The sequence below is a fragment of the Castor canadensis genome, chromosome 6, assembly GCF_047511655.1.
Source record: "Castor canadensis chromosome 6, mCasCan1.hap1v2, whole genome shotgun sequence".
In the NCBI taxonomy this organism is placed as follows: domain Eukaryota; kingdom Metazoa; phylum Chordata; class Mammalia; order Rodentia; family Castoridae; genus Castor; species Castor canadensis.
This window is the reverse complement of record NC_133391.1, coordinates 160,524,770-160,549,161: the sequence shown is the minus strand read 5'-3', so window position 1 is coordinate 160,549,161 and position 24,392 is coordinate 160,524,770. Positions and strand designations below refer to the sequence as shown.

The following is a 24,392-nucleotide window of genomic DNA, read 5'->3' as shown; positions in this document are numbered from 1 at the left end:
ACAAAAAAACCCTCTGCTGTCTCTATTTGGTGGCAAAACTGTGAAATGTTGGAAGAAATTCTTACCAGTGGACATATTTACAAAATTGATATTGAAGAACCAAGTCTGATACAAGTCTTATATAAGTCTGTAGAAGAAAAATCATCACTTGGATTTGTTTTTGGTCTTGAACATATCTAGATACTTTGGAGAAGTTACTTATAAAATATTTCATCTTTTATTCAATAGGATGAATAAAAGACATATTACAGAATAAATTGGTATAAATCTAAAATTTTTTGAAATAGACAAGATAGAGGAAGTACCTAGATGCTAAACACCAACTAAACCAGAATTTTACCAAATCACTAAGCTTCCCCCAAACTTTCATCTGTTAAATGTGATAATTGTAAACTTAAGAACTCTTAGCAATTAAAAATAAATGAACACATCACAGAATTATTATGGTGGTAGAAGTATAAAGTATGTTACTTGACAAAGCATATTATGAAATCTGTTCAAGTCTGTTAAAAAAAAAAAAGATTCAGCGCACAGAAGATATTTGGGCTAAGTCTTACAGGATGAAACACATCCCTGGATGATGGAGGTCATGTTCATGGGAAAAACTGGTACTTCTTGATACATTCTAAGAATTGAAGAACAATAACTATTCTTTATCATGATATCCATTAGACAAAATGGACAAGTTTCAGATCAATATTTTACACTCTTTCCATAGAATTGAGACTTTATAAATTTTAAAGTGTGAGTCACCTTTTATTAGGTATCCTGTAAGGTGGCCCCTTAATTACTTGCTCTCAACAGATACTCATGCTCTTGAATAATCCATTCATCTTAGACATTGAATAGATACAGTGATTCATTTCTAATGAATTGAGTATAGCAGATGTCGCTTATAAGATAGGATTGTAGCATGAATCATGGGCTGTTTCTTTCCTACTCTGCCTTGGATTTCTCATTCTGGGAGAAGGTAGCTGCCATTTGTACTTGGCTCTGAAGCATGACACATACAGCAAGGAACTGATGCCTGCCAAAAATCATGTCAGTAAAGTATAAGCAGAAACTGGTTCGACTTCTGTCCAAGAAGTATTTGGATAAAACCACAGGCCTTCGTTGGAATCTCATAAACCTGAACTTCCAAGGCACTGAATTAAACCATACCAAGATTCCTGATTCAAGGAAATTGTGAGATAATGATGCAGCACTATTCACAATAGCTAGGCTACTGATGAATGGGTTAAGAAATGTGGTATTTATGCACAATGGAATTTTGCTCAACCACAAAGAAGAATGAAATTTTGTTATTTGCAGGTAAATGAATGCAATTGGAGAATATCATCTTAAGTGAAGTTAGCCACATTCCGCAAGCCAAAGGTTGCATATTTTCTCTCGTATGTAGAATATAAACCTAACACAAACACAGCAATATTATGAAAAATATGTCATGCTAAAGGGTGGTCACATTTGGGAGAGGAAGGGTAAAACAAGGAAGTTAAGAAAGTGCATATGATTAATGTACTTTCTATACAAGAATGAATATGGAATTTTCAAACCTGTTGACATCACCCTTAAGGGACTCACATAGAAAGGCGAAAAATAAAGGAGGGTGAATATAGTGGAAATATTATGTACACATGTATGTAAATGGAAAAATGAGACTTGCTGAAACTATTCCAGGAATGATGAGAGGAAAGATAAAAGAGAATGATGGAAGGGTGAATTATAGTATGATATATTTTATATATTACAAGAATTTTTGCAAATAGCACAATGTACCCCAGTATGACAATAAAAAAGTGTAAAATAAACACTTGCTTATTCAAGGCAGTGAAAACTTTCATCACCATAAAAAGACATATAAATTAAGAAAAAGTTTTGGTAGTTTAAAAAATCTAAACAAATCAATAAAATATTATTTAATTACAATATTATTCTCATATGACTTTTTATGACTTTTTAATCTTTGATCTATTTCAAACATAAAAATTAAGCAATATAATGATACACACATGTGTATTATCCAAGCTTGACATTTTGACATATTTGTTTCATATTTCATTTTATTAAAAAATTACTTGGCCAACAGAGTGTATCACACTTGTAATCCCAGCTACTCTAGAGATCAACAGGATTCCAGCAAGGCCAGCCTAAAATAAGTTAGTGAAACATATCTCATCAAACAAGCAGGGTGCCATGTTACATACCTGTAATTCCAGTTACTTTAGGGGTATAAGTATAGGACTGTGGCCCTGGTCTTTTTCTGGTTTATAACCATTTCCTAACATCTGCACTTTGATTTCATTAAAAATGAATTTTTTTCTTTTGCATTGCTGGGGTTTAAACTCTGGGACTACACCTTGAACCACTGCACCAGCCCTTTTTTTGTGATGGCTTTTGTTTGTTTGTTTGAGATATGGTCTCATGAATTATGTGAGTAGGGATGGCTGCGGACTGTGATCCTCCTGATCTCTGCCTCCAGAGTAGCTAGGATAACAGGCATGAGCCACTGGTGCCCAACTGCATTTTTATCTTTTTTTAAGAGATAGCAGTAATCTATCATTTAACTTCTTATATTTATTGTTTATATACAAACTCTAGAGAAATGCATTGTTCCTATGATTTCCATTGTAGCCGATAAGTTTAGCTCCCAAATTAATATTCATTTACTACATCTTCAATCCTAATTGTAATATTGAAGTGAATGTCAAGTATCTAAAATTTAATGTAATTTAAAAAAATAAATTGAAAACAATTTAGGAAATTGAAAACATATACCAGTGAGAGAAAAAAAAAAGAAGTTGATTTAAAATTTATAATATGAGACGAACATAAGAAACTGAATGAATTTACCTGGAAGAGTCACTTTGTCAGGACCCTGCCTAGTTACTGTTATAAACTCTGATGCAAAAATAAAAAGAAATACAAAATAAAAAATATGGAACAGAAAATAAAGAAACCAAAAAAAAAATCTTTAAAAATATCAATTACAAGAGACTGATACAACTCGAAAAACAATTTAAACAATGGCTGCTATTGTCAAAAGTGTGAAATAAAGACTGAAAACATAATTGATATTCAAATCATTTTCAGAAGAAAATTGTTCACACTGTTATTCTAGGGAAAGGATAGGATTTTCTTTTACTCTTCATGCACTGATGGCATGTAAGTAGATAAAGCTGCTCACTGTTTCTCAAATTCTGTAGTCTGGTAAGAGGAAATTCTGTTGACCCCAGTTCTAACTTGCAAAGCTACATCCTGCCATAACACTATGAGACGTTACTTTCTTTGCTTACTCTAAAGAAAGCCCAGTAGATAACAGAGATGGTTACCACAATTGCCCAATGAATTCAAGATCAGCTATGTATGCCCTTTTTCTTGAGAATTAATCTCTTACATTAAAAACATGTATGTAATGTGTCTATCTGCTTGGCTATATAAAAAAGTGATGCTTATTACAAATTTGTCATTACAATCTCTTAGTGGATTGTCTATCATATGCATCCCATTATGATTTAATGTTTGTTAAATAATAAAATTATTTCCCTTGTCTAAATTTGTAAGTATGTTTTTTGGAGATTCATAAGAGATTATTTATGTATTTATTTATTTGGCAACACTGCAGTTTAACCTATAGCATGTATGAAAATGGAAACATTATCTGATCAAAATAAACCAGACGGAAAAGGAGATTCCACTTCCATAAACAGAAGAGTCAAATTCTTAGAAACAGACAGTTTAGTAGTTACAAGGAAATGGAGAAGTGAAGGAGGAGTAGTTAGTGTTTAGTTGACACAGTTTAATTTTGCAAAATAAAGAGTTCTGGAATTGAATATAAGTGGTGTTTTGAACTGGGCACCAGTCTACTAGCTCATACCAGTAATCTCAGCTACTTGGGAGGCTGCTTTTGAGAGGTTCACAGATCAAGGACAGCCCTGACAAATATTTACGAGACTCCATCTTCAAAATAACCACAGCAAAATGGAATGGCAGTCTGACTGAAGCAATAGAGTATCTGCATTGCAAGCATAAAACCTTGAGTTCAAATCCCAATACTGTCCCAAATGAGGGGGTGGATTCAAAATAATGTGACTACATACATTTCTTCTGAACTATATACTTTACAGTAGCTGAAACAGTATTTATAAGTGTGCATGCATCTATGCATCTTATCACAATAAAAAATAAAATCCAGATATATAAGTAATACTTCAATTTTGCCTCAGAAATGAAAAAAAATGAAGAAATGCCACAAAAGCAGGTACTTGGAAATGATGAGAAGAACCTGATCCCAACAATTGAGTAATATAACATTATGAAAAATTATCTTTAAAAAGTTAGTTTTGTTCAGTTTTTGGGTACATTAAGTTTAAACTTAGATATGAAATGAGGTACTGTGTGTTGTTGAAACTCATGTGCCAAATTATTTGTTAAAAAGCCTTTTTTATATTTTGAATATATGGGATACATATATTCCTAAGGTTTATTTTTCTTCATTAACACATTTTTCTTCTGATGTCTTCAAATGCTGTTAGAATTATAGCACTATAAACATGTAAATCACATTTTTTCTTATTTTTGCTTCATAATTGCCATAATTTTTATACACCATATGTGATCTTTCTCCATGATTTCTTGGACTGCAACATGAACTGGTAATGATTAGATGAAGTACACTTTAAAAAGGACAAATTGGTGAGATTAACAAAATGGCATTTAACTCATTGAATCTTGCCCTATCTAACATACTTTCTCCACACCAGGACAATTGATATCAAATCTTTTTTAAAAACTGTGTATCTTTGCTTCAGTAACTTTAAAAGGTGAGAAAATGAGTCATTCTCTACAATTAAACCAAAGGTCCAGGGTACAAAAGCTTTAATCAATATTATTGTTAAATTTATTGAAATTATTTACTATTTGTCTCATTTGAGAAGTATTTACTCATAAGAATGAGAAGCTAAAGCTGTATATATATATATATATATATATATATATATATATATATATATATATATGTTCTTATAGATGCTTCACAGGGAAAATGATTGAAAAGTAAGTGAATAGATAATATAAAGTGATGTCTGATTTATCCAATTGGTCTGTCTCTATTGATATGATTAATGGGTTTTTAATGCTCTATTTAAACTGTTTGTGTATTATACAGTTTTATGTTTGAATTTTTATTGTCTTATTTTTATATACTATATCTCATGATCTGAGACAAACAGTTTTGTCTTTATGAAAAATGAATGAAAAAATATTTGTAATATTGTCTGTTTTATAGCTCCTTTGAGAATTGCAGCTTTACTTTAAAGTTTATCCCTTCAAGGTAACACTGAAGAATATGAACTAGTAGATGATGGTTTTTCCTATTTGGATATATTGGAATGGCACAGCTAACACTCCTATCAAGAACAACTACAACAGCTGCACAACATACATAAATGTGATTGTTTAAAGTCTTTGGAGATCATTCAATATGGGAAGGCCTGTAGGGAGTATGACCTTCAGGAGTAAGGCAACATTCCAAAGAGTTTTATAGTCAGTGTTTGAGGGCTTTTTAAATGTGATGTTCTAGAGAAAAGAGTCCAAGCAGATCTTGTAAGAATTATGAAGACAGAGGTTAAAATTTAGAGTTGGCACAGCAGCTGAAACTTGAGAGCAAAAGCCCATAGAAGAAATCTCAGATACATTAGGCCAAAGTCTAGATGCATTTTTTTCCTATAATTGTAATCATATACAATATTGCACACATGAAGACTTGAGAAACCAAGAGAAAATTAACCTGGAAGGCAAAAAAAAAACAAAGCATAGATTTCAGCAGCCATGAGGTACTGGGAAGTCAGAAACAAACACTGGAAACTTCAGTTGAGAGTGGAGAAATGACTGTATTTATGAGGACGAGTTACATCTCATTCAACATTATGACCTCCAGTTGCATCCATTTAACTTCAAGCCACATGTCATTATTCCTTACGGCTGAGTAATACTCATTGTGTATATATACCACAATTTCTTGATCCATTCGTCAGTTGTAGGGCAGCTGCATTGTTTCCAAAGCTTGGCTCTTGTGAATTTTGCTGTGATGAACACTGGTGTACAGGTGTCTCTACTGTATCCTGTCTTACATTCTGTTGTGTAGAGGCCCAGGAGTATTATTACTGGATTATATGGTAGTTCTCCTGTACTTTTTTTGAGGAATCTCCATACTGCTTTCTACAGTGATTATACTAATTTGCATTCCCACCAGCAGTGTATAGGGTTCTTGTTTTGCCACATCATTGCCAGCATTTGTTTTTGTTATTACCCTTGATTGTGGCAATTCTAACTAGGGTGAGATGAAACCTAAGTGTTGTTTTGACTTTCACGAAAGATAAATGCAAAGATAAACTTACACACAAAAACAAGCATGATCATATACAAACTAAGATATAAAACATATTTGTAAGAGTGGAACTACTCTATGGAACTCAGGAAAAGAGAGAAAGAAAAGAGAATGATAGAGCATCAGAGATATCACATAACAAAAGATATGAAGGAGGAAGATATAAGGCTGTGTATTGAAAATTGTTGAAAATGTGGGTTGGTAGGTATAGGGATAAGGGAGAGTAATAGAAGAGGTTGAACAGACCAAAGTAAAGTACACCCACAGTGGTTATACATTGAGATACCCCTTTGAACTTCAGTTTCAATATTAATAACACAAACCAGGACTGTAAAAGAGGTACAATGTATGTGTGTGGGGGGTTACAAGTGGAATGGGAGGAGGGTGAAGGAAGGTGATTAAGGTGACAGTATATGGCAGATGGTCTTCATATACCTATATGAAGCAGAACCAAGAAACCTCTTGCAATTGCTTTAAATGGAGTGGGGAGGAGGTTAGGAGGGAGAGACAATGGGGGCAATGTATATTATGAACAATATAAGTCTCATTGGAATTGTGAATTCCCCCCTGTACATTGAATATAGCCTAATAAAAATTATTTTAAAAAAGAGTTACATCTCAGGAATAAGGGTAGATAAGAAGTAAACCAGCAATAGCAAAATCAGTATAAATAATGCAATGCATAGTCCGTATGTCCACAATAAAGCAACTCAACTTTCTTTGGAGAAAGATTACATAATTACAGACCTCTATAAGTGATTTTATGCAATGTTCCATCAGTAACTCCAAGGCATCTTTTCAAATAGAATAGTCCCCAAAACCACAAGGAAACAATAAAATGACTCAGACAAGATTTTATATTGGAATTATTAGAAAAATGTTTTAAAATAAGTGTGATCTTTATGTTTAAATAATGAAAAAGGTAGAGAATGTTATATATCAATGATCTCTATTATTATAGAATATTTCAAGCTGAACTGTGCATTTAAGTAATTTCATAGTAGAGTTTAATAAGAAAGTATACACAGGAAAGAATGTGGATTGATGTAGGGAACATAGATGATCTTACAATATCCATAAGTAAATACACAGATTATAATAAGTAAATATACAGAAAAGAGAATAATAGTCCAATAGTACCTAGTGAAACTGTACCAGGAAGGCTTTGGAGAACTAGTAAAAGGGAGAAAATAAGGTGGAAAGAAGACTTAAATAAACTCTCTCTAAGAGTTTCCCCAAACTAGCAAGAGATAGCTTTAGATATCTTTACGTTCATAACACCATTTTTTTTGTTAATGCCTAAGTGCCTCATGGTTGAAGTGTGGAAAATAGAACAGAAAAAATATTTTAAATGAAAAAAGGTCCATTAAACTACAATAAGCTAATATACATTAAAGCTATAATGAAATAGGATTGGATTTTTAGCAGAAAATATGGAGGTCAACAGAAAAATTACATTGGTCTAAAACAGGAAAAATAATTCAAGTGAGAATTCTACTCTGAATGGAAACACTTACTAATAATGAAGGCAAAACAATGTTTATAAGCAAAAGCTTAAATAATTCTTTTCCAATACACCATAAAAGAATTAATAGGCATGTTTATAGACAATCTATGCACTCTTTTAGATAAAAGTAATTCTAGAAGGAAACACAGAAATTCAGGAATAAACAGAACCAGATTGGTAAATTATTAGTAACTTTTAAATTGATCATTTATTAGTTAACACAATAACAGTAAGGATAATTTCAATTAGGGCTTAAAATTTAAAATGACAAAATACCAAAAGTCAAAGAGATGTATGATGTTATTGAAGTCCTTTCCCTTTATAAGCAATAAAATAAAATTTCAAGTAATGTGAAATAAATTGTATTATTTGCATAAGCATTAAAGTCACAGAACAAAGCAAAATCAGAAGATATTAATGAAGGACCAATGCATGAAAGGAAACACAAATCACTCAAAGACTATAAGAAAGGAGAAAATAAGAAAAATTTAAACAAATGGATGATACACTTAAAATTATATCAGTAAAAACTCATGATGTATAACAAATCAAAATAATCAAGAGAATTGTGAAGTCATTTTAAAATCAAAGAAATCTTTAGTTAGATGTTTACATTAAAATTAAACAGTAATAAGAATAAAGTTTGAAAGCAAATGATGGAAAACATTGTTCCATGCAAAACCAAAAAGGAAAAATAATCTGATAGAATCATATCAAAAATGTTGGAGATAATGCTATCAAAACTGAAGTCATAGTCACAATGGAATATTTTCTACCCAAAAGAATGATACCAGTGCCTTCAACTTATACATAAGCAGTTATGTGGTTTCAAACTCTATCTAAGAAAATAATTAAGAGAAAATTTAAAAAAACAGCTATCAATATCATCTTGGGAGACATTAACAAATATTCTTCAACAGGTGACAAACAAAAACAGTGTAAGAGTATAGAAAATTTAAGTACAACAATCAATAAACTTGAACTGATTTATTTGAACTCTAACCAAGTAGCTGAAAAATTCACCTTTTCTTAAATTCTTAGGAATGTTTAACAAAGTTAACTACATAGTGGTATTTTAAAGATATCTTCAGCAAGTTCCAAAATATATGCCTGGAACCATAACGAAAGCAGTTAGGTATAACTTGCAAAAGACCCTAAAGAGATGCTGACTATCCAGTAATTCAAACATACATTTCACTTTTAATTGGTCAAACAAAATATTAATGTTGAATATAATATATATTTATATATACATGCTTTCATGAAAATAGAAAAAATAAATTTAAAACAACAGTCCTCTTAAAATACTTCACTGTCTACAAAATCATATTAATATCAATATCTTCATCAAAAATACTTTTTTTTCCACTAACATTAAGACTTTTTCAAACAAATTAAACATGTGATGTTCTGGTAACTTTATAGAAAATGATGCCATCTGTTGAAGATTTTGGACTTGATCATTCAGTAACAACTGTAGGTCACAGTGGGCTTAAGGTTTTGGCTGACTTAAAACTTTGCAATCATTACAAATTCTTGACAAAGTTTTGTTAGATAATCAAGTTACTGCTGTGATTATTATTATTTTTATTATTATTACATGATTATTTGATGTGTGATCATTCTTCTTTCCCCAAGTACATTATTTACTTTGTGAGGGAATTTCTAAAAGTACAGTTTCTTCCACTAGACTTCAGAAGGTTTACTTTGCAAACTTTCATGTAAGATATTGAAGCTTACATGCATAAGCTTTATGCAGAATAATAAATATTTGGGACAACTTTTTCTGTATAAGAACCTATTATCCAACAACCAGAACATGAGACAGTTAAAACCAAAACAGGAAAGGGAAGGAATTTTTAAAAGCACAGTAGATTCACTTCAATAAAAGGACTAGTATTGAGGGAATTTACATTTTAAAGTCTTTATTTTTTCCTGAAGGAAAATTGGGTATCACCTGTGTATATTAAGAACAGATTTAAATTATAGATGGGCTGATTTATTTCCTCTTACTCTGAGTCATGTAAGTGGCTCCCTTTCCTAATACTTTGCAACTCAAATATGGGCACTTCTGTGAATTGATTGAGTGTGGCTACCCTCTTAGTTGGCATGTACATCCAGTATTCATCCTTCCCTGTCACCTTCCTGATAATGACAGTTGCCTGATTCAGCTAACTCCTTTATTTGTATCCTCAGTCACTGAGTTTGCAATTCCCACGAGAAGAAACATTGTGATGTCAATTATCAGCTCCAATTCACTGTAACTCTCAAACACATCTTCAGAACTTATTTACTTTAAGATAAATTGATAACTAGTTAGAAGGTACAAGAAGCCAATTCAGTTTCTCAGACTACAGTAGATTAACAGAAGGAAAAAAGGATAACTGTTTGAGGGACTGTTTTTGCACTTTTGTTAGGGAGCCAGTGATGATGGTAAAGAAAGATAGCTCTCAGACATATAAACAGGGAAAGACATCAAAAGTCCAACTGCAAAAAACTTCACATGCAGGCAAACAATTGGGTTCATATGATCTTTACAAAATTTGAATTGATTTTTCATGTTCTCATACTTTATGAATTCAAGTCCTCATACTACACCCTTTTCCCACAAAACTAAAAAGTTTCCTCAGTATGAAAATGGCTATTTGATGTGTTGCAATGTATATAGGTAATTTAAAAGACATTTTAGTGTGAACTATTTTTATCACAGTGACACCAAATTTTTAAGAAAGCATCGTTGTATTTACTATGATCCAAAGTTCAAAATAAAATATTTTTGAAACAAGACACAATGAACAGTTTGGAGTATGGGCTGCCTCCATTTTAAAACTCTAATCATATCTCCAAGTGTGGTAGGATACACATCTGTCAATCAGTTTAGCCAAAACACTATTGAGTAGGGAAAGATAGAGGCCATTAGATGTGGTAAGTTCCCTCAGAATATGCATTTAATGTATCTTGGTTCTCGCTGGGAACTGATGGTTCTAAAATAACAGTTATTAATTACAGTAATAAAATATGGAATGAATTTCTTTAGTAGATATCTATTATAAGAATTATATATACACATATGTCAAAATCATACTTTAGTGTTAATCCTTAAAATAAATATTAATGGGCTTATACATGTAAGAGTTGTTTCAAAGAGAGATGTAGGAAGAGAATGAAAGATGCAATTTTATGACAAGCACACATTTATTAAGCTCCTACTGTGTAAAAGTTGAGTTTTTGTCTATACAGAACTTTAGTTTTCATATACCTATAAAAATAGAGGTGGTTAGGGTTTTGAGTCAAAGCTCAAGTGGTAAAGAAATTACCAAGCAAGGAAGAGGCCCTGCATTCAATTTCAAGTACCACAAAAAAATAGTGGTAGATAATATGATAGAATAGACAATGTTACAAGTTATAATAAAGTTTATATTCCATTAGTTTGCTATTATCATTTATTATTTTTTAAAAATAGTTTTTATTAACATCATTGCACAATGAGTACATTAATGTTTCAATACATATACTCATTGTATAATAATCAAATGACCTCAAGCACATATTATTTCTCTGTGGTGAGAACACTCAAAATCCTCTCTTCTGGTTATTTTGAAATATTCAATATATATTATTGATCACCACCATTCTACTGCCCAATAGGATACCATAATTTATTGATCAATGGGTATAAAGCTAATGTTAATAAGGAGGATTAATTTCTGATGCTTTACCTTTAAAAATGTATCTTTCAAATTCGTTTGCCTCTTCCTATGAAATAATGACACTTGTCTCATACCTATACATGTGTATGTGCATATTACATGGACTAAGTCATAGATACAAAAAGTATATTGTAATGTCTAAGATTATTTAAATTTAGTTATATGTATGTTTAACATAGAACTTTGGAGGAAATCCAAGATGGTGGATAGGTTAGGGAATCAGACATCCTCAGCTCCATAATTCCAGAGACCACTTTTAGATGATGGAGCTACACTTGGATATTTCTGATTGCTTCTACCCAAAATAATAACCTGCCAGCACTTTAGGTGCACATCACATTCAAGGACTGGCCTTTAAAACACCTTTTAATTGTACCTAAAAGCCAGGAAAATCCTGTGTGGCACAGCCAGCAAGGTATGTCTGCTCTGGGAAAAAAGCCCCCTGGCCATTACTTTTTCTTTCTCTGAACATTCAGAAGATAGGGCATCAACCAGAATAGAACTCTGCAACAGGGAGGCTTTCCCCTAACCCATGGAAAGCCTCCCTATGATGCACCACACTGAGAGAAGCAGCAACATTTCTCCCCACCAGCTGACTCCAAAGCTGCTTGCATGAATCTGCAGAATGAGCAACCTACTGTTCACACACCCAGCCCTGTGCAATCCTCCACTACAACAAGAGAAATACACCCAAACACACACAAGGACCACAAAATCCAGCAGCCCCCATATCTCTTTCCCAGTCCTCCCTTTTCCACCCCCGCTTTTAGGGCCACCTTTACCAATTTTCCAATTTTCTACATCTAGTCAAATAACCATTACCCCACAACTCCCACTCTTTATGGATATTATCACCAAGGGGTTTTCTATATAATATGTAAACAACTGGTCTTGCATTGAAACTGTGAAGTTGTTATTGCTAAATTATACTTCCAGGCCAGGATCAGAAGGGGCCATATCAACCTAGCTAAACCGAAGTCAGTCACAACACAAAAATTAAATCAGGGGAAAGAAAACAGGCAATTAAAACCACCAACTAGCCTATTAAGAAGCACCAAGTGGAGTGATGGGAAGAAGAAGAACGGATGGAAACCACACTCCTCAAAAAAATAATTCAATACAAGATTCAGTGTGAAATGAAGAAAATGGATATCCAGTTCCTTATACCTATAAAACTGATAAATGTCACTAAGGACCCAGTGTCACCTACAAAAAATCCCTCAAGGAGGAAATCTTGGCAGAAATCACATAGAACCTCATGGAGAAGATATTGGACATGGTTAACCAGAATGTACAAGATGTACTCAAGAAATTTCAACACCACAAAAATAAAGAACATAAGAAGACACAAAAAGAAAGAAATGAACTCAGACAGGGCTTCAACAAACACCAAAAGGAAACAATGGATGCTATAAAAAAGAGATACACGAATTAAAGAAGACAATACAAAATATAAAGAAGAAATTGAACAAAGATATGAAAAACCTCAGAAAAAAAATCAAACAAAAATCCTAGAATTAAAAAGTCACTTTAGTAAACAAAACAAAACAAAACACAGTGGAAGGCCACTCCAGCAGACTAGACCAAGTGAAAGACAGAATCTCAAAGCTCAAAGGTAAAATAGAAAGTAAAGAAAATCAGAAGAAATTTCAGTGAAAAAAAACATAAGACCTATGAAAGGAGTATGCAAGAACTCAGTGACTACTTCAAGATACCAAACCTGAGAATCATGGACACTGAAGAAGGCGAAGATATGCAAGTTCAATAAAATAATAGCAGAAAATTTCCCAAATCTTGAGAAAGTTTTCCCATTCAGGCAAAACTTCCAGGACAAAGCCTTCAGGACACCAAAAAGCCTCCAGGACACCAAATGGACTTGACCAAAATTGAACCTCTCTACAGCATATTGTCATTAAAACAACCAGCATAGAGAACAGAGAAACAATGTTGAAGGTTGTATGACTGAAAAAAATGAATAATGTATAATGGTAAACCCATCAAAATAGCCAATTTCTCAACAGAAACCTTAAAAACAACAAGGGTATGGAATGGGTATTTCAGCAAGGAATGAAAAAAATTTTAGCCCTAGGATATCTACCCAGCATTCAAAATGGATTCAGCAATAAAAATCTTCCACAATAAACAGAAGCAAAAACAATACATGACCACCAAACCACCACTATAAAAGATTGTGAAAGGAATTCTGCACACAGAAGATGAAAGAAAGCAAAACTATGAGACAACAGGAAGTATTACACCACAAGAGAAGAAAAGACAAGTAATCAGAAAGTAACATTAATTCGACTGCACACAATCAAACCCTTAAACAACAAAAACAACTAAATGGCAGTAATCACTACATACCTACCAATCTTAACACTGAATGTCAATATAATAAACTCCCCCATCAAAAGACACTGTTTGGCAAACTGAATAAAAAAAGGAAGATCTGACAATCTGTTGGTTATGGGAAACCTATCTTATCAACAGAAATAAGCACTGACTTAGGGTGAAAGGCTAGAAGAAGATTTACCAAGATAATGGCTCCTCAAAACAGGCAGGGGTAACAATATTTATGTCAGACAAAGTAGACTTACATTGGTCAAAAGAGACAAAGAAGAACACTTCATCAAAAGGAAATAACAATTATCAACATATACACACCGAATGTCAAAGCTCCCAATTTCATCAAACATACACTAAAGGACTTAAAAGCACATATAAACTCCAACACAGTGGTAGTGAGAGACCTTAATACCCCTCTATCATGAAGAGATAGATCATCAAAACAAAAAATCAACAAAGAAATCCTACAACAAAGTGACATCATAGAACAAATGGACCTAACCAATGTCTATAGAATATTTCATCCAACAATAGCACAATATACATTGTTCTTAATAGTCCATGGAACTTTCTCCAAAATAGATCATATCTTATGGTGCAAAACAACCTCAGCAAATATAAGAAAATAGAAATATCCCCTGCATTCCATCTGATCACAATGTATTAAAACTAAAACCCAACAACAAAAGCAACAGCAGAAAATACACAAATAATTGGAAGCTGAATAACACATTACTCAATGATCAGTGGATCATAGAAGAAATAAGAGAGGAAATCAAAAGGCTCCTGGAAGTTAATGAAAATAACATACCACCTACCAGAAACTATGGGACACAGCAAAGGCAGTCCTAAGAGGGAAGTTTATAGCCATTAGGGCAAACATTAAAAGGACATAAAGATCTCAAATAACAATCTACTGCTACATTTCAAACTCCAAGAAGAACCCAAAACAAGCAGGAGAAAAATAATAAAAATAAAGGCTGAAATTAACAAAATAGAGACCACAAAAACCATACAAAGAATCAATGAAAAAACACCTGGTTCTTTGAAAAAATAAACAAGATTTGCAAGCCAAATCTCACTAAAATGAAGAAGGAAAAGACCCAAATTAGTTAAATCAGAAAGGAAAAAAGGGAGGTCACAATAAAGAAAATCCAGAGGATCATCAGAGAGTACTTTGAGAACATATATTACAATAAATTGGAAAATCTTGAAGAAATGGACAAATATCTAGATACTTATGACCACCCAAAAATGAACCAAGAGGATATTAACCACATTAACAGATCTATAACACATAATGAAATTGAAGCAGCAATAGTCTCCCAAAAAAAAAAAGTCCAGGACTTGACAAATTCTCTGCTGAATTCTATCAGACCTTCAAAGAACTAATGCCAATGCTCCTCAAATATTTCCATGAAATGGAAAGGGAAGAAACACTGCCTAACTCATCCTATGAAGCCAGTATTATACTTATCCCAAAACAAAAGACACATCCAAAAAAGTGAACTACAGGTCAATTTTTTAATGAACATTAACACAAAAATCCTCAATAAAATAATGGCAAACGAAATTCCACAACGTATCAGAAAGATCATTCACCATGACCAAGTTGACTTCATCCCAGGGATGCAGGGATGTTTCAACATATGCAAATCAATAAATGTGATACATCACATTAATAGAAGCAATGATAAATACCACTTGATCATCTCAACAGATGCAGAAAAAGCCTCAATAAGACTAAACAACATTTCATGATAGAAGCTCTAGGAAAACTAGGAACGGAAGGAATGTACCTTAACATTATAAAGACTATATGTGACAAACCTACAGCCAACATTATTCTTACTGGGGAAAAACTGAAACCATTTACCCTAATATCAGGAATTAGACAAGGGTGCTCATTCTCCCCTTTCCTATTTAACATAGTCCTGTAAATCCTAGCAAAAGCAATAACACAGAAAGAAGTAAAAGGAATACAAATAGGTAAATAAATAGTTAAACTATCCCTATTTGCAGATGACATGATCCTATACCTCAAAGACCCAAAAAATCCAACTCAAAACTCCTAGACAACTTAAACAGCTTTAGCAATGTAGCAGTATACAAAATCAACTTACAAAAAAGCAGTTGCCTTTCTATACACTAAAATGAACAAACTGAGAAAGAATATAGGAAAACAATTCCATTTACAATACCCTCAAGAAAAAAAAAAATACCTAGGAATGGAATTAACAAAAGGTGTAAATGGTTCGCAAGGAGACTTACGAACCATTGAAGAAAGAGATTGAAGAAGGCTACAGAGGGTGGAAAGATCTTCCATGCTCATGGATTGGCAGAATCAACAGAGTAAACATGGTTTTTCCATCAAAAGCAAATATTCAATGCAATTCCCATCAAAATCCCAATGACATTAATCACAGAGATTAAAAAACTCTACTTTAAAGTTTATTTGGAAATGCAAAGACTGTGAACAGCCAAGGCAATATGGAGCTAAAAGTGCAATGTTAGAAGTATCACAATACTGACTTCAAACTATACTACAAACACATAGCAATAAAAACAGCATAGTACTGTCACAAAAACATATGAAGACCAGTGGAACAGAATAGAGGACATGGATATGAGTGCATGCAGTTATGCCACCTTATTTTTGACAAGGGCACTAAAAATATACGATGGAGAAAGCACAGCATCTTCAACAAATGTTGCTGGGAAAAGTGGTTATCTGCTGCAGAAAACTGAAACTAGAATCATGCTTGTCACCCTGTACTAGTATCAATTCAAGGTGGATTAGGACCTTAAATGCAGACCCAAAACCTTGCCGTTAATACAGGAAAGAGCAAGGAATAACCTGGGAGGAAAACGTATAGGCAAGGACATCCTCAGTAGAACTCAAGTGTCCCAGCAACTAAGAGAAATGGACAAAGGAGACTACATGAAATTTAAAAAGTTCTGTATAACAAAAGAAATGGTCTCCAAATTGAAGAGACTACCCACAGAAACGGAGAAAATCTTTGCTAGCTATATATCAGACAAGGGACTGATAACCAGAATATACAGGGAGCTCAAAAACTAAACTCCCCTAAAATCAATGAACCAATAAAGAAGTAGGAAACTGAACTAAACAGAACTTTTTCAAAGGAAGAAGTCTAAATGGCCAAAAACCACATGAAACCCTGGCCATAATGGAAATGGAAATTAAAACCACATGAAAATTCCACCTCACGACTGTTAGAGTTGCTACTATCAAGAACACCATCAACAACAAATGTTGGCAAGGATGTGGGGAAAAAGGAACCCTCATACACTGCTGGTGGGAATGTAAGCTAGTACAACCACTTTGGAAAGCAATATGGAGGCTTCTTATAAATGTAAACATAGATCTGCCATATGATCCAACAATACCACACCTAGGGATATACCCAAAGGATTGAGACTCAGGTTATTACAAAGGTGCCAGAACATTCATGTTTATTGCAGCACTATTCACAATAGCCAAGTTATGGAAACAGCCAAGATGCCCCACTACTGATGAATAAATTTTAAAAATGTGGTATTTATGCACAATGGGATTTTATTCAGCCATATAGAAGAAAGAAATTTTGTCGGTCACAAGTAAATGGATGGAACTGGAGAACATCATCTTAAGCAAAGTTAGCCTCAGAAGAGCAAAAATCACGTTTTCCCTCATATGCAGATTATAGATGTGAAACAAATGCAATATTATTGTTAGACATGGGTTATGTGTAAGGGGAGAATGCACACAGGATGAATAGGGAAAGGGAAGGAAACCTAAAACTTGAATGTAATTGGTGTGCTGACTGTATTGGAGTGAATATAGTAATCTTAAACTGGCAGTTGCCACTATGGGAAGGGGACTAGGAAGTAGTGAAGAGGTCTGGTGGAGATGAACCAATATGGGCTTTAATACACATGTGCATGGAAACAACACTAGGAATCTCTCTCTACAGCTATCTTTATCTCAAACCAGCAAAATCCTATGTTTTTCTTATTATCTCATATATTTTCTCTCCAACAAAATTGGAGAACAAGAGGGAAAAGCAGGTTCTGCCCAGAAGCGGGTGGTGGGGTAGGCGGGAGGTGGCCCAAATAATGTATACACTTGTAAGTAAATGTAAAAATGATAAAAATACAATGTGAACCCATACAAACTATGATTTTTCTTGCAAACATGCTTTCTTCACAGCAGAATGAGTCCATGAAGCAGCTACTGTAATCATATCTCTAGCATCAATATATCAAAGTGGTTTTTATTTAACCATGGATGTGACATGTAAATCTTTGATTATGGTCTTTTAATCAATGATTTTTTGGCAGAGTATTTAACATCAATGAACTTAAATATTCTTTTTTTTTTTTTTTTTTTTTTTTTTAATAAGAAATTTTACTTTATTTTTTTTTTTCATTTTTCTTTTATTATTCATATGTGCATACAAGGATTGGTTCATTTCTCCCCCCTGCCCCCACCCCCTCCCTTACCACCCACTCCACCCCCTCCCGCTCCCCCCCTCAATACCCAGCAGAAACTATTTTGCCCTTATCTCTAATTTTGTTGTAGAGAGAGTATAAGCAATAATAGGAAGGAACAAGGGGTTTTGCTGGTTGAGATAAGGATACCTATCAAGGACTGGTTACTGGGCTGAGCACTCAATATTACAAAAACAATTCAAACATCATTCTTACTTAGAAACTTTCATAGTAGTAAAGGAAATATGCACCTTGGAAATAAGCATAGGGGAACATGCATACAAAGTGCTAGGCAAAGATGAAACATAAAAGACTGCTGATTGTGTAGAAGAGATTTCAGAAAACTTAAAGCAGGAATATTAAACACATAGTGCATAAATTTTCCACTTGAAATAAGGCTGTGCAAAGCATTTTTTTTTTTTTTTTAGGAATAGTCAGAATTGCATCACTGCTAGAGCTGGATTTTACTGAGAATGGTATTACTACAGTTCTGGTAAAGGAATTCATCTGACTTGTTGAAGAGCCTTTTTTGATATAACATGGTATGTCCTTAGTCACAATATTTAAATATTCATTGGAAGGTGGACATCTGTGCCAATGCCCTTATAGGACTTTTGAGATAATTGAAAGTTATTCTGAAAGTCCATATGCAGAATCTTCCATATTAGAAACACTCACATATATCATCAAATATATTGTAGTCCCATTATTTATGCTCTGAGGATATCATCACTACCATTCCTTCAAAATACATGGAAATAATATCTTCCCTGCCTCCCCAACTTACCTTTTGAGTTATGATCTGTTTTCTAGGGTTGCATTCTATTCTGTGTTCTCATTTCATTAAATTAGTTTCAACTTAATGTTAAATGATATATGTGTGTGTATATATGTATGCAGCATCCATTCCTGGCATGAAGGGTTTTTAAAATGTTCAGTCGGAGAATGCACATATGGAATAAGATTGCATAAATAGAAAGTTCATATCAAATTGTACTGTAAGCATCTCCATGAATGTTTTATTAATACACCACATTCAGTACCATGACATAATTTTAAATATTTCACTGACATCAAAAGAAATCCAGTTATGTCTCAGGTTCAGGAGATTAGAGCTCACGTGGTTTTCTTAGCCTTGAAAAGAAAAGGAAGGGGAGGAGAGGATGGGGGTGGGGGCAGGAAGGAGAAATGACCCAAACAATGAATGCACATGTGAATAAATGAATAACAAAAAAGAGAAAAAGTGAACCAAGGAAGACATTCAAAACTTAAATAAAAATAAAATATTACCACTTGAGAAAATGTAGCATTGTATATTCAAATAGTTCATTTTGTTTTGCACAAGTGCATAGTGACAAATTCACAACACAGAAAACAGGTACATACTCTGAGGAAACCGTGGTGGGTTGTCATTGACATCAGTCAGGGTGATGTTAACTGTTGTAGATCCTGAAAGACCTCCAACTTGCCCAGCCATGTCTTTGGCTTGAATGACCACCGAGTAGTGTTCTCTGGCTTCTCTGTCCATGTTATGTAAGGCAGTCCTAATAACTCCTGTAATAAATGTGGTTAAAAGTATCAATATGAGTTTTACATTAAATAAGAAGTAATTTAGACAGCATATATATGCATACATTCTGTTTTAAGAAATTTCTTTTTAAATACTGTACTTTTGAGAAAGCACCATATTTCTGTGAAAAACAATACCTTAAAATGCACTAAAACTGCCTCATTTTGAAACATTTATTTACAAACACATCCTAAACCATTCTTTTGCTGGCAAATTCAGACATCTATCTACCTTTCTTGAGTAAGATGGCTCCCTAAAGGTAACTCTCTGCCTGATCTTAGTTCAGGCTCTGGTGTGTTCATTATTTCACAACTCTCTCTCTTTGAAAGTGTTACTTAAGATTGCCATATTGATTTGAACAGAGGTTACTTTCCTTTTTTGCAGAGAAATGTTATATCTTCTTCATAAGCTGGTTAAAATTTGTTGATGGAAAATATTAGAGGAGGGTAGATACTAAAACACAGAGATTGAAGGCAGGAGGCATTTTAATATATGTGTGGCAGAAAATGTACATTTTTAGTCAGAAAACTGCTTTAACAAGAAATAGATCTTTATATGTAAACAATATAAAGTTATTAGATTGGTTCAAGAAATCATGTGTAAAAATTACGTCTTGTACCTTACAGTGACATGAAGACATCTAACCAATTTTCCATGATGAATTCGTGGACTGAATAAGATGAAAATATAATATATCCATTTGTGATTATTCATACACAAACAGTCTGCTCTCATATATGAGACAGCTTTGTCAATAGAATCTTAAATTTAACTAAAAGTACATTTTCCAGAGCATATGTTTAGTTATATCTTATTAACTACATCATAAAAATTTAAACATCTTCATGTAGATAAAATATTTTATAGACACATAGATTCATGTCTATATAATTATATTTATGTATATGTGAAAATAGATATATAGTGTGAATTTTAACTCTTTCAAACAATGGACTTCATTCCAAGCCTTAAACATATTGGGATCATGTCACCTTTTACCATATACTAACTACTTCAACAAAACTAATAAGCAATTTGTTATTCTATTATTGCAATTCATAAGAAGTTATCAACTAATCGCTAACTAAAATTTATCAAAATATTTATAGAGAATAACTTGATATAAGAGAATATTAAGCTGTATATTCAAGATAAAAATTAAGTGCTTGATAGTGGATAAGATTACCCAATCAGTTAATTTGGTATAGGACACTAAGTCACTTTTTACTCTTTTCTTTTTTAACTGAATTGATTGGATGTGTAATGATGACTTTGAGAGGAGAGCCTCAAGTACAAGGAAAAAGATTCAACAAATTTCAAACATTGTGAACATGTAATTGAGGTAGTTCAGGAAAAATTTCCTGAAGCTAAACTGAAAGGCAAATTATTCTCATCAAAATAAATTGTAATAATGTGATAATAAATGATTCATGTGCTTCATGCACATGAAAAAAGCCTCAAGCATCCTTATTAAAAAGAACAATGTTCTATCACATATGATAATTACTTAAGTAGGAACTGAATTGAGGTAGAAATAAACAAGAAAAGGATATATAGAAATATTTTATAAAAGGGATGTATAATTGTATATTTGTATTATTTGCAAATGTTAAAATTGCCTTCCTGAGGAGAATATATTTATTATACATGGGAATTGCCACTGGAAGTATGAGAATTTTCAAAGATAATCTTTGTAATAAAATCATTAAATGAATATTTTGCAAAACAAAAATAAGGATAAAACCAATTACTACAAGTGCTGATATGTATATTTTATAAAAAATATAATTTGAATATTAGTTAAGAGGATTGGAGAAGGAAATCATGAAATCCCCTCCTTTATATTACAGACTTCAATTATTTCAATAAAATGCCATAATGTCCTTTCTTTTATACTATAGTTATTTCTTCAACAAATGTGAAGAATTTTGACTGCCAGATTTGCTCATGGAATGAAAAGATGTTATCCACAATTGACATATAGTCTCATAAGCCTTTGTCTCAGAACTAATTTAAACATACATTTCTTGAAGAGAGCCCAGTTGCATGTGCTTAGCAGTGACTTCCTTTAGTGACACATGGAGGTTTGGAAGTGTGGCAGTCACATTTTCCCAGAAACACAATCCTAGCGTAGGCTAATCTTCTAGATGCATGAAAGTGGGGTTACCTAGAACACAACTTTTTTCCTTCTTTTTATATTGTGTTGGGTATGGGTACATTGTGGCATTTATGAAAGTTCTTACAATATGCCAAATATGTCATACTTGAATTCACTCCCTCCACCATTCTCCTTTATCTCCCCCTCCCCCATTCCTGGCATAGTTTCAACAGGTCTCATTTTTCCATTTACATACATGTATACACAGTATTTTCACCATATTCATCTTTCTTCACCATTTCCCCACCTTCCTCCCCCACCCCCTGCTATCCACTGGTACCAACCCCCCTAGGCAGGAACTATTCCACCTTCCTGTTTTCAGATTTTGCAAAAGAAAATAAGAAGAAATACATGACATTTTTTGTTGTTTAAGAGCTACACAGGGAGTTTCCTTGTGACACTTCCAGGTATATATGTATTATAGCCCAATTTGGTTCACACTCTCTATTTTTCTTCTTTTTACATTAGCTCCTTTATTATGGTGCTTTCAGCCAGTTTAAAAATTCTATATTCATTGTTGTATAAAGAGCATTCCTTTAAATAGATCATATTTTGACATACAAAGACAACATAATGAAACTCACCAGAAGCTGTTTGAGAGAGGGAGGAAGGGGGAGGCGAAATGGGAATATAATGGAGGGTGAACTTGTTCAAGGTACACTGTACACATGTATGGAAGTATCATAATGAAATTATTTTGTGCTAGTAATGATGTATGATAAATCAAAAATAAAACTTAAAAGTTTTAAAGAATATATTTTATTGTTAGGGCAGATTTAAGTCCATCCATAGCAAAATTGAGATGGAAAATACAGAGAGTTCTTGCATTCCCTCAGTGATCCACTTGTTAAAACAGATAACCCTATACTGACACACTGTTATCACTTAAATTCCAGAGTTCATGTTAAGATTCACTTTTTGTGTTGTGTATTCTAAGAGTTCTGACAAATGTATAATGATGTGCATTTACATATAATATCATATAAGAAAAGATTCACTGCCCTAAAAACATTCTTTTCTCTACCTATTCATATTCCCTTCCCCATAATTCCTGGCAACTACTAATCTTTTTCTTGTCTTCACAGTTTCGCCTCTTCTAGATTGTCATATAATTGGAATCTGCAGTAGTGGATGGGTAAACCTCTTAGATTGCCTTCTTTCATTTACTAGTATTATACTTCCTGCATGTCTTTTCATATCTTTGAGAGCCTTTCGTTTTAGTGCTGAGTAATATTACATTATCTGGATATAACTGCCATTGTGCATGCAGTCACTTACTGAAGGATATCTTGGTTGCTTCTAAATTTTTGTAATTATAGGTAAAACTTGCTATAAACATCTATGCATGGGTTTATGTATGGACATAAAATTTTTGCCTTATAAGGTCAATAAAAGTGATTGCTATATTATGTATAGTTTTGTTAGAAACTGCCAAACTATTTTCTAATGTAGTTGTATAATTTTGCATTCCTACCAATGATGAATATCCTGTTGTTACACATTGGATCAGAATTTGATATTGGAAATAATCAATTTTGGCTATTCTATTAGTGTGTGGTGGCATCTAAGTTTTTTTTATTTGGATTTCCCAATTTACACAGGATGTTAATATATTTCATATCCTAACATCCCATCAGAATATCTTGTTTGGTGAGGTATCTGTTCAGATCTTTTGTCCATCTTTTTAAATAGGGTTGTCTATTTTCCTATTTTTGCAGAGTTTTTAGTTTTGTATTTTTTAGATTAAAAATTATGTATTAATTAGGGTTCTCCAGAGAAACAGAGACATATGATAAATATTCATTAGGAGAAAATATCTCACATAATTATAGAGGGTAAGAAATCCCCCAATTAGCTATTAGTGAGCTGGAGACCCAGGAAAGTTGGGCATGATTTAGTCTAATTTTGAATGTCTGAGGTTCAGAGAAGTTGATTAAGGACATTCCAGTTTGACTGCAGTAGAAAACCAATGTCCTAGCTCAAGCAATCAGGCAAAAGAATGGGAAATTCTCCCTTCCTCCATCTTTACTCTTCAGGCCCTCAAAAGTCTGGATGAAGTTTATTTATATTGGAGAAGGGCAATCTGATTTATTGATTCTACTAATTTAAATGCTGGTTTTTATCTGGAAACTTTCCCTCAAAGACACATCCAGAAATCATGTTTAGTTAGATATCCAGGGAATCCACAACACAGTTAAGTTGCAAGAAATTAACCATTATAC

The 24,392-nt window shown here is 33.1% G+C and overlaps 1 protein-coding gene across 5 annotated transcripts in view; it reads right to left on the bottom strand.

Annotated features, from left to right (window-relative positions):
• Nucleotides 1-24,392, bottom strand: part of Cdh18 (cadherin 18) — a 467,108-nt gene that overhangs the window by 101,830 nt on the left and 340,886 nt on the right. For all 5 annotated transcript variants that reach the window (XM_074077698.1, XM_074077700.1, XM_074077701.1 and 2 more), the window contains one exon: nucleotides 19,829-19,996. In XM_074077698.1, coding sequence (XP_073933799.1) covers nucleotides 19,829-19,996 — 168 coding nt within the window. The remainder of the gene's footprint in view (nucleotides 1-19,828; nucleotides 19,997-24,392) is intronic.